The sequence below is a fragment of the Nilaparvata lugens genome, chromosome 3 (genome assembly GCF_014356525.2).
Source record: "Nilaparvata lugens isolate BPH chromosome 3, ASM1435652v1, whole genome shotgun sequence".
In the NCBI taxonomy this organism is placed as follows: Eukaryota; Metazoa; Arthropoda; class Insecta; order Hemiptera; family Delphacidae; genus Nilaparvata; species Nilaparvata lugens.
The window spans coordinates 96,436,462-96,452,918 of NC_052506.1; the positions used below are offsets into that span (position 1 = coordinate 96,436,462).

Here is a 16,457-nt window from a genome sequence, read left to right on the forward strand (position 1 = left end):
TTTTGAATACAACTTTTTTTTTAATAGGAAGGTAGTTATGCGATACATGATTGCAAAACAAAATGAATGGCGAAAACCGCTCATCAATATCTCAAAATTGTTTGGAAGATATCCACATTATCAATCAATACCATGCAAATCAGAAATGAAATACATAAGTGGTATAATAATAATAATTTCTCTGATTTCCAATGAATTGCAACCAGAGGAGTTTATTGACAAAACATATACATAGTTGTTATATTATACATACAAAATTGCTAATACTAAACTTAGTTCTAATTATGATACCCCGCTTTAATAATATGTGTCGGGGTGATCATAATATTCTTTTCTAAAACATGAATAAAAAATTTAATTAGTAATTTTAGTTATAAAGGTTTGTTAGTTATTAACGGTAGAATAAAAAGAAGACAGTAGTTCAGCCTATATCCTATTTACAATGAGCTCCTCGGTCTGGTAAATGCCAGTATCATATAACCAATTCCATACTGCTCTTTCAAATCTATTTATATTCATTTCGTCCTTTGCGATCTGCGGGATTTTATTGTAAATTCTAGGACCTAAATATTGTACAGATCTCTGACCAAAAGCTGTGTTCATTCTGGGAACGAGAAGAAAATTCAGATTTCTAATTCTGGTGTTGTGTTGATTCTATTATTGATTAATAATGTGAATATTTTCCAAACGATTTGATATATCGATGTTCGGTTTTCGCCATTCATTTTGTCTTGAAATTCCATATTGAAATCATGTATCGCATGACTACCTTCCTATTCAAAAAAGTTAAGTTGCATTCAAAATGGCGGACCAGATTTTTAAAGTCACAGTAACTTAAATTTGAAAAGTACATCCTGCAATGATTTGTTTTGAAAGCTAGACATTAAGAGCCGTTTGCACGGTGACAGTTTAAACTAAATTTCATTTTAAACTGGATTAAATCCGTATCACGTCTAGTTTGTTATAATGTGTTTCATTTTGAGTTTAAGCCACCAGCTGATTAAATCGAGTTTAAGCTTTGACTGTGCAAACGGCCCTAAGAGTAACACTGGAAAACAGAGATCGGATAATAGCAAAAATTGTTCAAATTATTTATAGCAAGTGGTACAATGTGTGCAAAGATCGTCTTTGCCGATCGAGGTATAATGTGAATGTGGATATTTGGTATACATGAACTAAATTGCGGCTGCAGTTATAAGACTTTTTAATTAAATAATGTAAACAGAATAAACACAAATGTAGTCCGTACGTTGGCTGTTGGTACATTACATTTGTGCTGTTTTTTCGCAATATATCTTATTTTTAGAACTTTTGATGAAACTTCTATTTTATTTTGCAGAGGAGCAAGTCAGGCTCAGGGGCACCTCCAGGACCAAAGCAGAGAAAAGGTAGGTTTCAAAACTGAAAACGTTCTAAATTTCTATACAATTTGTTAACAAAAGCTGTAATTTGATTAAAATTTCAGTTTCAATTACTAAATTAAAATATTGTTTATAATAAATTTAAAAAATAATACAATTTCCACTTCAAGATTATTTGAAAGAATCCACGGAAATAGTTCAATCGGTTCTCTATTTTCACATTTAGTAACAGTGAAATAATTCACACTAAGTTAATTTGTGAATTATTTTTATAAATATTTTATTCATCAAACACCTCAGAAATAATCTGAGAAAAGTTTGCTCATTTGAGAGTTGTTTAGTGTTTCATGTATGATTTGTCATCAGCGAGAGGCTTCTAACATAAAATAAACAACCAATAACAATAAATAAACCACCGATAAATTACAAATATAATGATAGAAACATAATTTAACCTTAAATAGAGCAGCCAACAACAAAATATATTCGTACATAAAATAACCTAATCTCAACAAAATTTGTTGTGATCACAGCTACGATGACACAACTATGTTTGTCGACAGCATATCATGCATGTTCAACCGTTAGTAGCCAGCCTTAATATTTATGAATATTAATTATTGATGATATTAATTTTTCAGCAAATGAACTTCCTGCGAGAACGTGCGCGAGCAATCACCAGTTTTGCTGGCACCGTGCCCTACCGAATGCCAGGTGACACCAACAGCAGGCTCGTTGAGATGGAAATTCTCATGCATTAGAACTTAACCATACTTATATTAACTTAATTCCATTTCTTTATTTTGTTGTTCTTGAAATAAATAGGTACATTTTCTCATTAAATACGTTCAATTTATACAGTCTTGTGTAGTTTAAAAAACCACCATATCGCATTACGTTTTTCCACGTTTTGGATTATAATTTACTTTATTGTCTTAGCTTATTCATACTTTAAGTTTGTTTCTCGACAGATTCCTAATTTTATCAGCTCATCTTATCACTCACTGTCTTACATTCCACCGTTATGAAGCTAGGGGGGGAGAGGATTAGTTTTGAACAAAAAACTTTATAAAGCATCTTATAAATTGTAATTCAAAAGTTTGATGAAAAGATCAGTACAAAATTTTTATTTTTTGATTTCTTTGCAACGATACATTCACTTGGTGCATGGAATTTAAGGTGTCGCATAACTGAATAAATTCGACTAGAAGTGCAGGTACAAACGTGACGATTACATTTCAATAATTGACAAATAATTATTAATCAGCAAAACTAACAGGTGTAATAGTTATTCCGTCACTGAAGTCAACCGAACTTCCTTCCTTCATCTGAAAAAAATGAAAACATTCTCTGAGTATTTTAATATTAAAGTCATAATACTACATCTACAGAAACTAGACAGACAAGTAGGTAACGCTGAGTATTAAAAATGAGTATTTTAATTATCAAGTCATAATACTACATCTACAGAAACTAGACAGACAAGTAGGTAAAGCTATTTGCTGGGCAAAAAACTTCCCGACAAAAGAGATTGTTCACATCTAACAGCAAGGCATTTTCAGTTGACGTGAATGTACTAATCAACTGACAATAAATCTAGAATTTCATCTTCCTTTGAAAGAAACCATTTTGTACTTGCTACATAGAAAACTCATGAAAGTATAGGGTATTTCAGTAAAACAGGATGACTTCAATTGGTGACTAATTGTTTAAAATACTGTATCAGGGTGGCCACCCATTTTAAAATGAAAAATTCATGAGTAATTCCCGGTTTTCCAGAGTAAAATTTCAAATTTTCCAGAGTAAAATTTCAAATTTTCCAGGAAGAGTTCCGGTATTTGAGGAACAAGAAACATTCGTAAAGAATTTATTATGGAAATCTTCAGTTTGATCTTCCATGACGAATCGCATATTTAAATTTCCAAATATATTGATAATTTTTGACACTACAGTCTATTTTTGTGAGGAATTAGTACGTTCTTTAAACTGCTTATGTGTGTGGAGTGCATTCGGACAGGGTCCATTTTCAATACTCAGTGAGTAGTTACAAAAAAAATTCCTCACAAAGATAGACTTCAATGCCAAAGTTATCATACATTTGAACATGTATTATGTATTCTGAGTCATACTTTTATAATGAAGCAATTACAGAGTGTCCCACGAATAGTGTAACAGCAAAATACCATACATTCAACATGAAATTTGCAACAAAAATGTTCAGTAAAATTTTCTTACATGGACCTTAGTTTTCGAGATCGATTTTTCGATATTTTTTAAAAACGTCAATAACTAGGAAACTGTTAGTCAAATTCAATTCTAAGGATATTGTTAGAAAGAGGAACAATAAGATTCAAACAATTTTTTCCTTTGTTTGGCGTTTTTGAACTTTTTATGAGCGTTCAAACTGTTTGAAATTTACCTTTGAACTCGACAAATAAACATTTTCACCTTTGAGCGCTAGTAAAAAGTTCAAAAACGTCAAACAAATGAAGAAATTGAATGAATCTTATTGGAAATTTCTTCCTCTTCCTAACCATATCCTTAGAATTAGATTTTGACTGATACTTTCCCAGTTATTGACGTTTTTAAAAAATACCGAAAAATCTATATATCTTGAAAAATAAGGTCGATATAAGAAAATGATACTATACATTGTTTATTGAATATTCAATGTAGATTCTATGGTCTTCAGCTATTACACCTTTCGTGGGACACCCTGTATATGTATGCACAGTACCATAGCTGATTCCGACTGTTGTTGACTCTTCAAACCTTGAATAAAGTCTCATTCCAAAGAGAATGAATCCATCAAAATATTTAATTTTGAAATGCAATTGATTTATATCATGACTAAAAATATGATCATTTTAAAATAAACAATAAGCGAGCGCCAAATTTTTTTCACTGTTTTATACTCAAAATAAGCTAACAAATCTATTGAAACCAAAAATTAATGTGAAATCTACTGGGCCAACAGTCTTCAGTTACACCCTTGGACCATAAAAACTTGATGATTGCACCAGAGATGAACTATCAGTACATTAAAGAGCATTAATAAAAACATTTCAGGCTAGCCTAAAATTATAGGAAGTTTATTAACTAAATATGTTACTTACTGTACACTTCTTTACTAAATTAATTGAAATTTATGAAAAATTCATGAGTAATTGGAAAAACTAATGAGGGAATCACGGTATTTTTCCCGGTTAGTCAAATCATGAGGAATTCAAGGTTTTCCCGGTAGGTAGCCACTCAGTGTATATATTTTCAATTCAATGGTCATAAGTATGAAGTAAAAAGGTTGCCATTGACTGTGATAAGTGAATCTATTTCAATATAACTTATCCTGCTATTAAATGTCCTCCATTGGAATCTATGCAAATCCACAAATTTAGAATGATCCTATCCACTATCCTTGACCTATCTGACTCTATCCTTCTAAACTTGTGGCACAAGTTTGCCACAAATTCTCAAGTTACCCATGATATTTTGCAGCTTATCGAATAGTATTCCATTAACTTCATACCGAATTCGTTGTTTTTGGCCTGTGATAATTCTAATTCCAGAGTTCAGGATCAAACTACGTAGCAACACTACAAGAGTTGCCATGAACGCTGCGAAGTGCGAATTCTTTGTTTCCAGGCAGCTTCATTTCCCGAAACAGGGATAGATCCTTCCTATTCTACAAAACACTTTCATTGATGAATGAAATGAGGTTAGAATGTGCTACATTACCACTTACACAAGTTTATACTGTACTGCAGTAGGCTACATGAATCAAATGAATCGACCTCTACTAAAAATTGAGTGACATGAGATTTTTCAAATGTTCTAAGTTGCGTTAGTCTAATCAACAAAATTTATTGCTTTTACAACGAAATAGTTATTGAATGAAAAAGACTAAGAAATTGTCAAAAAACACAGATATATTGATACTTAGAAAGACCGGTTTCGGTTATTACACCATTGTCAATCTTTGATAAACTCAGAGCTAACTGATAAACTGATATCAAGCACTGATAAACTCAGAGATTGACAATGGTGTAATAACCTAAACCGGTCTTTCTAAGTATCAATATATCTGTGGTTTTTGAAAATTTCTTAGTCTTTTTCATTCAATATGAATAATTACCACAATATCAACTTCTCAACTACACAAAAAGTGAAATAGTTATTCCCTGAAAGCATCTATTGAACTTACTTCTTATAATGAAAAATTGACAAGATTTCAAAGAGAGATTCAAAAGGAGAGAAATTAAAAGAATTCAAAAGAGAGATTCCTTACCGCTCGAAAATCAAGAACCATGTCTTTGAAGCATCTGAAATCTGCTAACGTCAGAAGAACTTCAAAGACTTCGCCATCAAGAGCGTCCTTCTGTTCCCTGAAAACAATAAAGACTGAATGTGAATATGAGACTGGCATAATTGTTCATTTATTTAATACTGATTGATTTTGTTCATCGAAAGAAGGAAAAACATAGCTGAGTTACTTGAGTGCGTATAAACCGATGAATTATAACAGGTTTTAAAAACGACTCGTAAATATCAGTTCACAAGGCTTTCATAGTATCACGTATTGTGATTTCCTACTCTCTGACTACTGTGAATCGATTTTGCTTCTCCAAGATCCACTCTCATACAAGTAAATTTGTTTACATTGTCTCTCGGCTCCCAGAAAAGACCAAGTTAATATTATTTCATGATGTAGACCATCAAATAGACTAGTAGTACAAGTAGACTAGTAGCCTGCGATTTGAATACCAAGTAAATTACATGCAAATTTAGGAAGACAACTTACATCAAATCTTCAAGAAATGCTGCCATGGAAAAGTTTGGAACTAGATCATTCAGTCTTTTTTCAATGTGCTCTTCAAGAAGTTTCACCTGTGTAGAATAGATGGATTATTTGAATTATTTGCCAAAAATAAAATACTAAAAAAGCTTTACAAAAAAATAAGCTACTGCACTTAACTTATAATAATAAGTTAACCGCACTTATTATCATTAATACCTATTGTTTTACATGTTATGGATTGTACAATTTTCTAGTCTTCCTATCTGCTATACTTAAACACAATAAATAGACATGAAACTATAAGAGCGGCACACGTATTTACAAAGTTAAAAAAACATATCCATATATTTTTACTCATACTTCTCGATGAAGACGACTTCAGAAGATTATATGAATCAACAAAATTATTATTAAGACATAGCATTCCTCTAACATTTATCTTGATAGCCTATATCTTGCCTAGTTCTTGTTCATGAATACAAAAAGATAAAGAGTAACAGGGCACTTCCAATCCGTGGAGATCTTCTGGATTTGGGTGATCGGTTAAAGTCAAGGCATCCTCCCATGCGCATGGCAGAGCAACTGAGCGATGAAAATTTTTCCATGAGAGCAAGCTGGGAGGAAGAGTCGATGGAAAAAACCCCTCAGCATCTGCTTTGGATATACAGTTGGTGTAAATGTGGCTGGATTCGAACTGCCAAGACGGACGTGGGCGGCCCTCAACAGGGTTAGGACTGGCCACAGGAGATGCGGGGCCTCTCTTAATGACTGGGGCAGTTTACCGTCCCCTGTTTGTGATTGTGGAGAGGCTAGACATACGATGAAGCACATCATCAGAAATTTTAATATACGTGCCTACCAAGGCGATTTAAATGATTTTATCTCGGCTTCTCCACAATCCACTACACACTACATTGACAACCTCGACATCAAAATTTAATTAATATATTTACAATATTCTATTAACCTGACAACGGTCTCATGACCAGATTTTTCTTTGACTGCCTATGTGTTTATGTGCGTCTATATATGTGACATACGCTAATAATAATAACTTGAAAAAAGTTAACATGAAACATATTTTTCGCCACACTGCACAGAAAGCAGCTGTTTTCCAGTCCCTACGTAGATCTGAAAGACCTTGTTTGCAGACGACGTCAGAAAAGGGTTTCTTTTCCGGTCTAGCCCAGAAAGTTGTCTCTTTCCAGCCGCTCATGGAAGTAGTTAATAAGTCATCCGCTAGATCGGGCGAGTGTCCACTTTCATCCTCAGTGCTGAAGTCGCCATGATTTCAGTTCCAGTTTCGAATCAAACTAATTCGCTTCGCAACCAGTTTTATTCAATTATTTATTGTTGATTAGTGCATTCCGAATTTTCAAAAATGCTAGAAGATGACTGTGGTATTCCAAGTGAAATTTTAAAAGAATCTGAAATCCTGACTGCAAGTCTTCTACCACTAACATCAAGAGATAGGTACGATAGCTTAACGAGTATTCTTTTTTTTTGTATTCTTTATTTATTTTGTCAGCAATACCTGTAGTGTGGCGATTAATAGAAATAAAGAAGATATATCCAATGTAAACAATACTTTCTCTGTCTCTATAGTGAGATGCACTTTATAAAGTTAGTGTAAAAGATAAGACAATATTGTTGTCAAGTTTCTTTATCCAACGCCTTCTATAATGATTCTTTAGATGTGATTCAAGTTATTCCGGTATATCTGATAAAATATTGATTTTTGATTCGTATTGAAAATGATCAACTATATCTCAAATATATTATATTCACCGAGAAAATACATCTTTCCATGATTTTATAAAAAATTAATAATATTATTGTGCTTATTCTGGTAGTTCATAATATTTCTTCATAGCCTACAAACGATTTGGAAAAGATACGGGGGTAGAAAAGGATAGAGCTCCCCTATTGTCTATTGACAAACAATGATAGCAAACCAATGTTAATCAGGTGCCGACTTGTAAGGAGAATCTCACTATAGAAATAATAATTTATAAATTGAATCTCACAATTCAATATTTACAATATTCAGTCAATAAAACCTCAGGTTTTTCTACATTATAGTATTTCGCTGTTGTACAAATCCAATGAACTTGGAACGTGATTCAAGATCATGGTGACCGTTCAGAATAATATAAAATTAATTAATTTGGATTTCGTATTATAGAAATGTTATCCTTATACTCACATATTCATTGAATATATCCGTATACACAAGTTTGTTTTCTTCGTCATTTTCGAATTCCTGCCAGTATTTCTCCAAGAAGTCGTTCTGCAGTTTATGATATTCCTCTTCTGGAACAAGTTAAAGTGACTGAATAAAAATTTCTGCCAATGATGAAAACTTACATCATAAAAAATACAGTTATAAAATGCATTCATCATTCAATAACAATTTATCATTAAATCAATTTCTTACGTTCGTTGCTTTTTTAAAGTGGATTAGAGAGAGCTTTAAAGTAGGCTACTGCTTAACAAAGGATGTTCTATCGCATTCAGTTACAAAATCAGTTAATGACTTCAAATTATAAGTTAGTTTAGATGGTAGAAGCAGAAGTCCGTTTCTAAAGCTACCACCTGTAAATAAAAAGAAGCTCGTTGTTGGTTATCCATCTTGTTTTCACTGGATTTATTACTCTTGTTAAGTTACTCTTGATAAGTTATCCATCTTGTTTTCACTGGATTCATTACTATTGTATTCTTATACATAATGTATAACTTTAAAGTGAAAAAACACTCACATTCTATGGTTTGGCGACGCGTTTCGTGCTGGTCTTGCACATTCTCAAGCCAAACAGCTGTTTGCTTGTGAGTGTCACAAGAATGTGAATGTTTTTTTTCCTACAGTTACGTTGAAAAGTGGCCATTGCTGCACTGATTACAGAACGCAAAGAATCACTTTTCCGCTCTAGTGCGGGAAAAATTTTTCTGCACTCCAGATTTGCAACATGGCAACGCAAAATACTTAGTAGGTTATATGGAGCAACAGTGCAGCAAAATCAAAATGAAGTTGGTAACAGTGACTGCTGTGGCTGCTATAGTGAGCAGAGGTGCAACGAAGCACAACGCGCTAATTATTATTCATTATATATTATAACCAACGACAACGAGGATTTTAGGATTAAGGTTTTTATCAATAATAAAATTACACAGAAAAACATTTGATGCATTTCAGGCAATTTTACCCATAATTACCCACTTTTCATATTCAATGGTAACTGTAGGAAAAACTTAATGTGAAATACGTGCGCAAAGTTCCTCTGCTGCACTCAAGTAAACGTTTCTTTCGGTGCAGCAAACTGTCACTTTGCGCACTAGTTGCACAAATAACTATTTCCACTATATAGTTATATAAGAATACAAATAGGAGCTATTGGGCTCATAGTGTACATTAAATCCAGTATTACTATAAACAGTCGATGGTTCACTGATTCGGAGTGCTTAGTCTATGAGACTTATAATACTAATCACTGTGAATGTTTTATGTATAATCTATAACTTACCAACTAATATATCCTCAATGTGGCCAATAATTGTATCAAATCTCACAGTTTCTCCATTTCTGTTCGAAGTGTAACATATGTCACTATCAGTGAGGAAGTGCAATTCAGAGCCTGGAAAGATTTAGATTATTTTAATTAGAAGATAAAATGAAAAATATTTTATAAGAAGCATGAATGATCCAAATTATTTGATTGGGTCTAGTAGTATTTAAACATTTTATTAAAAATTCTACTATAAATTTTCATTTGGAGAGGTAAATTATTTTAATGAGAACATCAAATGAAAAATATTTAATAAAGAAACATGAATAATACAAACTATTTGATTGGATCTAGAATATTGAAAATTCTATTATAAATTCTTATTTTTAAGAGGTGTAGTATTAAGGCTAAGCAAATCATTACCCACCCCTATGAGATGTTAATAGTGATAAATTTATAACTATATAAAAATGCAAAATTGAACAGAAAATTAATAGAAATAACTTGAATTTTGTAGATATATAAAAAATAGTTGGTGAACCACTGTTTCTTAGCTTCCTGGTTGATAGTGGGTTATTTTCCTATTTTCCTTTGCATGTTATTGAAAAGCTAACTTTTTGCATCCTTAGTAGAGATACCATAAAGCAGTGCGCTTGCATTTAGTGAATGAACATAAATTCATTCAATAGTGCTTCCTCTTCTTTACTCCAGAACTAGAACGTATTAAATTGCTTGTCAACATGTTCCTCAATGTAGGTACATAAAGCAAATCATTCATTGCTAGGTATAGAGTACACCAACTACCTCAGAGAAATGAAGATTTACAGGATGGTGTTGGATGACCATGATGCTCAATTTTTAGGTGAGTCCCACAACCCAGTAAAGGCAGTATGGAACCTTATTAGACTCATACAAATTACAAACATTGATAAAGTGCAAGCTTAGCCCGGATCAAGTTAACAACGATTTGCTGTGGCTGAGTGCTGAGATAGTCGAATGAGATTTCAACTCTTGTAATTATCTAGCCCTAGTCTCCTAAAAGGTTTGATTCATTCAGGCCTTTAAACATGAATGATATGATAAACATTGTCAGGAGGTGAGGTCACCGACAGCCAGGAAGTCTATGGGGCTTCAGTGTATTTGTATAAGAGTATCATGAGTATGTTATCACTGTTGCTGTTAGTTAACTCCTGTCTTGGAGACAGTATCTTCCCTGAGTGTTGTGAGTTGTGGAATTATCTTCTTTTTAATATTGTATTAAACTGGAGTAGGCTCCTTGTTTTAGTTTGGCCAATTTTGCTGTATTTTATAATTTCTAACTTTTGGATTTATATTCTACTCTAATCTTTATTTAGGGGGTCAATTATTCTTGTGCGGAGAAATTGAATAAAATCATGCAATGAAAGTTAAATTACACTCAATACTTTGTTGACTTTGTTCACCTGATTTACAGGCATTTATTAGTAAGTAAAAACATCTTATTCAACTTGTAAGACATGAAAGTAGCATGATAATAGTGGTGCAATTGAATGATTTATTGAGTGCTCATTTCTCCTTTCAATCTATGATCAGTCTATGAACTTCAAATTGCTGTTTTCTTTGAACTTACTACAATTTATAAGTTATTCATCCTTATATTTCCTACATAAATCTGTTGTATGAATTGTGTAACAAAAAACGTCTTTTTCGGTCATTTTTATGAAAGAAATCATAAATTTCCTCAAGTTCCCATAAATTCCCGGGAATTTATGATTTTTGGGAATATTTTCCTTAAATTCCCTGGTAATATTCCTCGATCTTAAATTCCCGGGAATTTTACATCACTACCTGAGTGTATCAAAATCTCCAAGACAATATCGTGCCAATTTTCAAGAAGGGTGATCCTGAAGTTCTTCGAAGTTTTAGACCAGTATCCATTGTGCCAAAAATTGGTAAAATAATTGAGATGGCAATGATGTTGCAGATGAGCGATCACCTAGAGAAAAATGGCTTGTTGGGCATATGCAGCACTGATTCAGAACGGGGAAGTTGACCATCCCAGCTGCACTCTTTTTGTTTGACATCATCCATGATTCCATAAGTCTTTTGAGGAGCAGATTAGAGTCAACCTGGTTCTATGTGATCTCACCAAGGCCTTTGACTGTGTGGGAGCCACTAAGAAAAAAGCAGGAGTACCACAAGGATCTGTGCTTAGGCCTTTGCTCTTCCTGATCATAATAAATGATTTGAAAATGCAGAATTCAAGCCACTGTTTAAAGATGATACAATTGTTGTTAAAGGTAGTAAACCCACGCCTCTTCTGAGAAACAAGGGACTGGTTTGCTACAAACAAGCCACTTATTCTCCATGGAGATAAAACCCTGGAATCGATGTGCACTTTTAGCAGCAGCTATAGAATATTTACTACATATATATATATATATAATGTACTGTATCGAAAGTTGCAAGCCAATATTGTCATGACGGAATAGGGTATTACATGCAAAATTATGCTTTTTTTAACTTGATTTATGTAGAGTTTATACTGACGGACGATGGATTTTTTTGATCAGAATAGCATACTCAGACCCATCTTCAGACGCCTGAAAGTGCACACCGTCTTCGGGCTGTATATACTGGCCTCTCTTACTGCAGTGAAGATAAACAGGGCTAACATGATGAGTAGGTGTCAGGTGCATTCATACGGTACCCGCGGAAGGCTACAGTTGGAGATTCCACGCTGTAGGTTGTCAAGAGTGAAGGACTCTTTCCCAGTGTTGGCACTCAAAATGTTCAACCTGCTGCCGGGCTCGGTGAGGGATCTTCCTATAGGTGTTTTCAAGAAGAGGCTGTCAAGGTGGCTGATTGAAAGAAGCTATTACAGTGTCAATGATTTCCTTGGGGATAGCTTTGAGGGACTGTGATGCCGCGCCATCTTGATTATCAAGCTTAGAGTTTTTTTATTTTTTTGACGCGATCTATCCGGGAACACCTGGCTAACGATCAAGACTTTGGATATACTAAATTGATTGCAACCAAAAATGTACAATAATTACCAGCAGTCTAGACTTACGCCGTACAAAAATCAATGAAACATCAGTTATACCCTCCTTGGATCTGGCATTAACCCATATTGAATCTTAGTTGACATGGAAAAAACGCTTTCTAGGAGAGTGTAAGAAGTTATAAAGTGGGATGGGGGTTTTCCAGAAAACTGAGAAGTGTCATACCTGACATCAAACCATCTAAATTTTTGAATGTAATTTTAATATTATTTTGAGAGTAGTCTCATCTTTTCGACCATTACAGAAGACTTCTGAATGGTGTATTAGTTGCAAAAAGATTTTATTAGACGCATCATGATCATGTTAGTGTGAAGTCTATTGCTGAATATTGTGATGAATTGTTTTTATATATAGCTCCCTGCAACAAATGGTTTTAAAATAATACTATTAACCCAGAAATAATAACGTCTTTAAAAATTTAGAAAACACTTGGGGTAGCCTATAATTTTGGTGATATTTTCGAGCTCAAAATTCAAGTGTTTGTATACTATATTTTATAAATTTAAAGATTTTTCTCGTTTTTACAAAAGTTTTACTATCAATCTATCTATATTTAAAATTGTTGGTTCCACTCCGATTAATACTTTCAGATTGATGATTTGATCAATATATTCACAAATTCACATAATATATAATAATATAGAAATTCACATAATAACTTAACCATAATATTTGGACGATTTAAAAAAAATTAGGAAATAGAAGAAGTTTTAGGCAATAGTCTCTTTTTTTCGGAGTAATCCTAAGTTCAATGCCATTATAGAGTACCTGTTTAATTTTTATGAATCCTAAGTTCAATGCAATTATAGAGTACCTGTTTAATTTTTATGATCAGAATGATATACCGGTACTTACGGTAATCGATTCCATTTGATGACAGCGATATAATGGCATTAGGCCTGGACTTTATACTTTTTATCATTTACGACTATTGTATTGTTTGCTCTATCCAATAAATAAATAAAATCATTTTATTATCAACAGTATAGACACCAGATACAAACCTATCTGCTTTTCCCGTCAATTAAAATACTTTCAAGAATCTGTCTCTCTGCGATGGACATACTTACCTATGTGGCGTGCAAAACCACAGAGAAGAAATTCCTTCTACTTTGTGGCAAAACATAGAATAGGCTACTACTTTTGGTTGCTATCCTAACAACCAAGTTCATTCTGCTACATATTATGCATAGCCTACACAAATCAGAGAATAATTGTTGAACTTACCTATAATCTCATTTTGTAATGAATCCATTTTAGCAACAAATAGGCTACACAATCCGTACAAACTTTAAATTAGGTTTATTAGAAAATTTGTTTTCTATAAATTGCTAATTCAAAAGTGATAGGACATAAGAATATTTTATTGATACAATTTGAATGTTGTCAATATTGTTGTTATAATTATAAGTTAATCGTCGATCTTCTTCACTTTAGCCTTAATAAAGCAGATTACAAATTAATTAAAAAACTAAATGTGTTATCTCATGTCAGAAAAATTATAATATTGATGAATGTAGATTGTATTGATAGAAAATGAAAATTTGTGACTGTTACAACTCTTAAAAACACATGGTTTTGCCTGTGGTTTTGCTTTGTACTATAATAATGAAAATAAAAAAATTAAGCAGATAGCAGCAGACGATAAACTTTTGTTTTGTTGACAACTGACAGAGAACAGAAAAAATATTTCACAGCCGTTATGATTTTGAATTCACTAAAACCTCTTTGTAAAAATCATGTCTCCTGTTTTTATAATAAATTCAATAAACATTTTGATAATCTATGAAATAAAATTTATTGCGATAACTTAAAATATTCTTGGAGTTTTCGCTTTTATATATCTATTTATTATATGATTTATAAGCTACAAAATTTGTACTGTAAACTTTGCCCCTCCTCATCAACAGCAGTCGTGGCCGAGTGGTTAAGGCGTCTGACTAGAAATCAGATTCCCTCTGGGAGCGTAGGTTCGAGTCCTACCGACTGCGAAAAATTTTGTAAACTCCAAAAATGATAATTTATTAAAATATTTTGGACAAAAATTTTAATAAACTTTTAAAAAGTTCCTCATCTTTTCGATGGCTGATGGTGCATTACCAAATATTGTCTAAAGACCATGACTTTTTCAACTTAATTTCTATTAAGTCCTACCGACTGCGAAAAATTTTGTAAACTCCAAAAATGATAATTTATTAAAATATTTTGGACAAAAATTTTTAAAAAGTTCCTCATCTTTTCGATGGCTGATGGTGCATTACCAAATATTGTCTAAAGACCATGACTTTTTCAACTTAATTTCAGAGAAAATTAAAAATTTCTTTCAGTAGGATATAATCTATACAGTACCTTACCTTAGGGCCAACACAGAGCGTCAACTTCTTCAGTGCTATAAATAAAATTAATGGTAAATCAAATAGGATAGTTTCCATGTTTTCTTTCCACTGAAACCTTGGTTATTGAGCCTATGCTATTGACTATTTTATTATAATACCATTATAATAATTATTCTTTTATTTTCATCAGTTTAAAATTGAAAAGTATTATTAATAAGCTATTCATTTATTTTTTACACATAGGTAAAGAATAGCAATTCATATATTCTTATCACAGAACAGAGAGCTCTTTATATTCCGTTTTGTTTTCTTTCCACTGAAACCTTGGTTTTTGAGCCTATACTATTGACTATTTTTGTAAATTGTAGTCATAGTGTATACTGTATCTAAAATTGAATTATTTCAATCCAAACTGAAATATTCTCAGCTTTTTACGCTTGTTATAAAGAGGAGCAATTTAAATTTTTAAGTTAGATCGAATCAAATTTTTTATTTCATGCATTTTGTCATTCTTTTACAATTTTTCAAAACATGTAAATAATTTCTGCATTGTCAATATACAAAACTTTAAATAAAAATATACCGGTATTCAATTACAAACATTTACAAAGTTAATAATTAACGAATCAGCAGTGGTAAATTATACAATGAAATACATAATTTTCAGTAACTGAGGCTGTAAGGCTACAAATTGATGAATCCAATTTACTTGAATAGTACTGTACTTCAGTTACGAGTTAGGAACCGACATGCACATTCTAACACCTTCTTCCTGCATCTTGACAGAGTCCATGATAATTTAAAATGCACTTTAATTCAATTAAATAGAAAAGCTATCAAATTAAAAACTATTGACAAAAAGAAAACAAATAGTTCAGGTAGTTTCAATGGATATGCATCATCAACTTTCAACTACTGGACAATTTTAAATCAATGTACCTTTTGCATAATATATATCTATGGAGGAGAAGAAGATAGCAGGTACAAGCCTACAAGGAAAAACCAAGCAATATTACTATCCACTATGACACTATTACTCTGATTCCATAATAATATGATAATTTTATATATCCATAATTTTATATATTTTTTATTATATATATATATATATATATATATATATATATATATATATATATATATATAATATATATATATATATATATATATATATATATATATTATATATATTATTTAGCCTACCTAGGCCTGAACATCAATCTACATTGGGCATCAGCTATGCCTCAAAAATTTGTTGAAAAAACTATTCATAATATTATTTTTAAACATGACACCTACACACTGGTTGGGGTAACTTCATCTCACTTGAAAAATTATGAATTTAACTTAATTTTCAAGAGTTGAACAATTAGAAACCAACTGTAAATCTTTAAAATGAGTAATAATATTAAAAACAA

General features: G+C 32.1%; 2 protein-coding genes and 1 non-coding gene across 7 annotated transcripts in view; 2 read left to right on the forward strand and 1 right to left on the reverse strand.

The window, feature by feature from the left end:
- The window catches only part of LOC111047336 (nuclear pore complex protein Nup93), a 32,658-nt gene extending 30,441 nt beyond the window's left edge, over window positions 1-2,217 (forward strand). Inside the window, exons 17-18 of the mRNA XM_039425191.1 lie at window positions 1,340-1,388; window positions 2,003-2,217. Of these exons, the coding sequence (XP_039281125.1) occupies window positions 1,340-1,388; window positions 2,003-2,122 (169 nt within the window). The 3' untranslated portion in view covers window positions 2,123-2,217. The remainder of the gene's footprint in view (window positions 1-1,339; window positions 1,389-2,002) is intronic.
- Window positions 2,218-2,427: 210 nt separating this feature from the next.
- The window catches only part of LOC111047340 (ADP-ribosylation factor-like protein 2-binding protein), an 87,656-nt gene continuing 73,626 nt past the window's right edge, over window positions 2,428-16,457 (reverse strand). Inside the window, exons 1-7 of one of the 5 annotated variants that reach the window (XR_005570974.1) lie at window positions 13,931-14,377; window positions 9,678-9,788; window positions 8,363-8,469; window positions 6,160-6,245; window positions 5,647-5,743; window positions 4,888-5,038; window positions 2,428-2,689 (exon numbers count right to left, since the gene is read on the reverse strand). Coding sequence is in view for 2 of the 5 variants with exons in the window: in XM_039425194.1 (XP_039281128.1) it covers window positions 2,621-2,689; window positions 5,647-5,743; window positions 6,160-6,245; window positions 8,363-8,469; window positions 9,678-9,788; window positions 13,931-13,958 (498 nt within the window). In the remaining 3 variants the exon portion in view is untranslated. Of the gene's footprint in view, window positions 2,690-4,887; window positions 5,039-5,646; window positions 5,744-6,159; window positions 6,246-8,362; window positions 8,470-9,677; window positions 9,789-13,930; window positions 14,378-16,457 lie in introns of those variants that run through there. The other 4 variants (XR_005570975.1, XM_039425194.1, XR_005570976.1 and 1 more) reach the window with 4 other exon arrangements.
- Trnas-aga lies at window positions 14,613-14,694 on the forward strand. Its single transcript has one exon. It is a non-coding gene; the product is annotated as a tRNA-Ser (tRNA).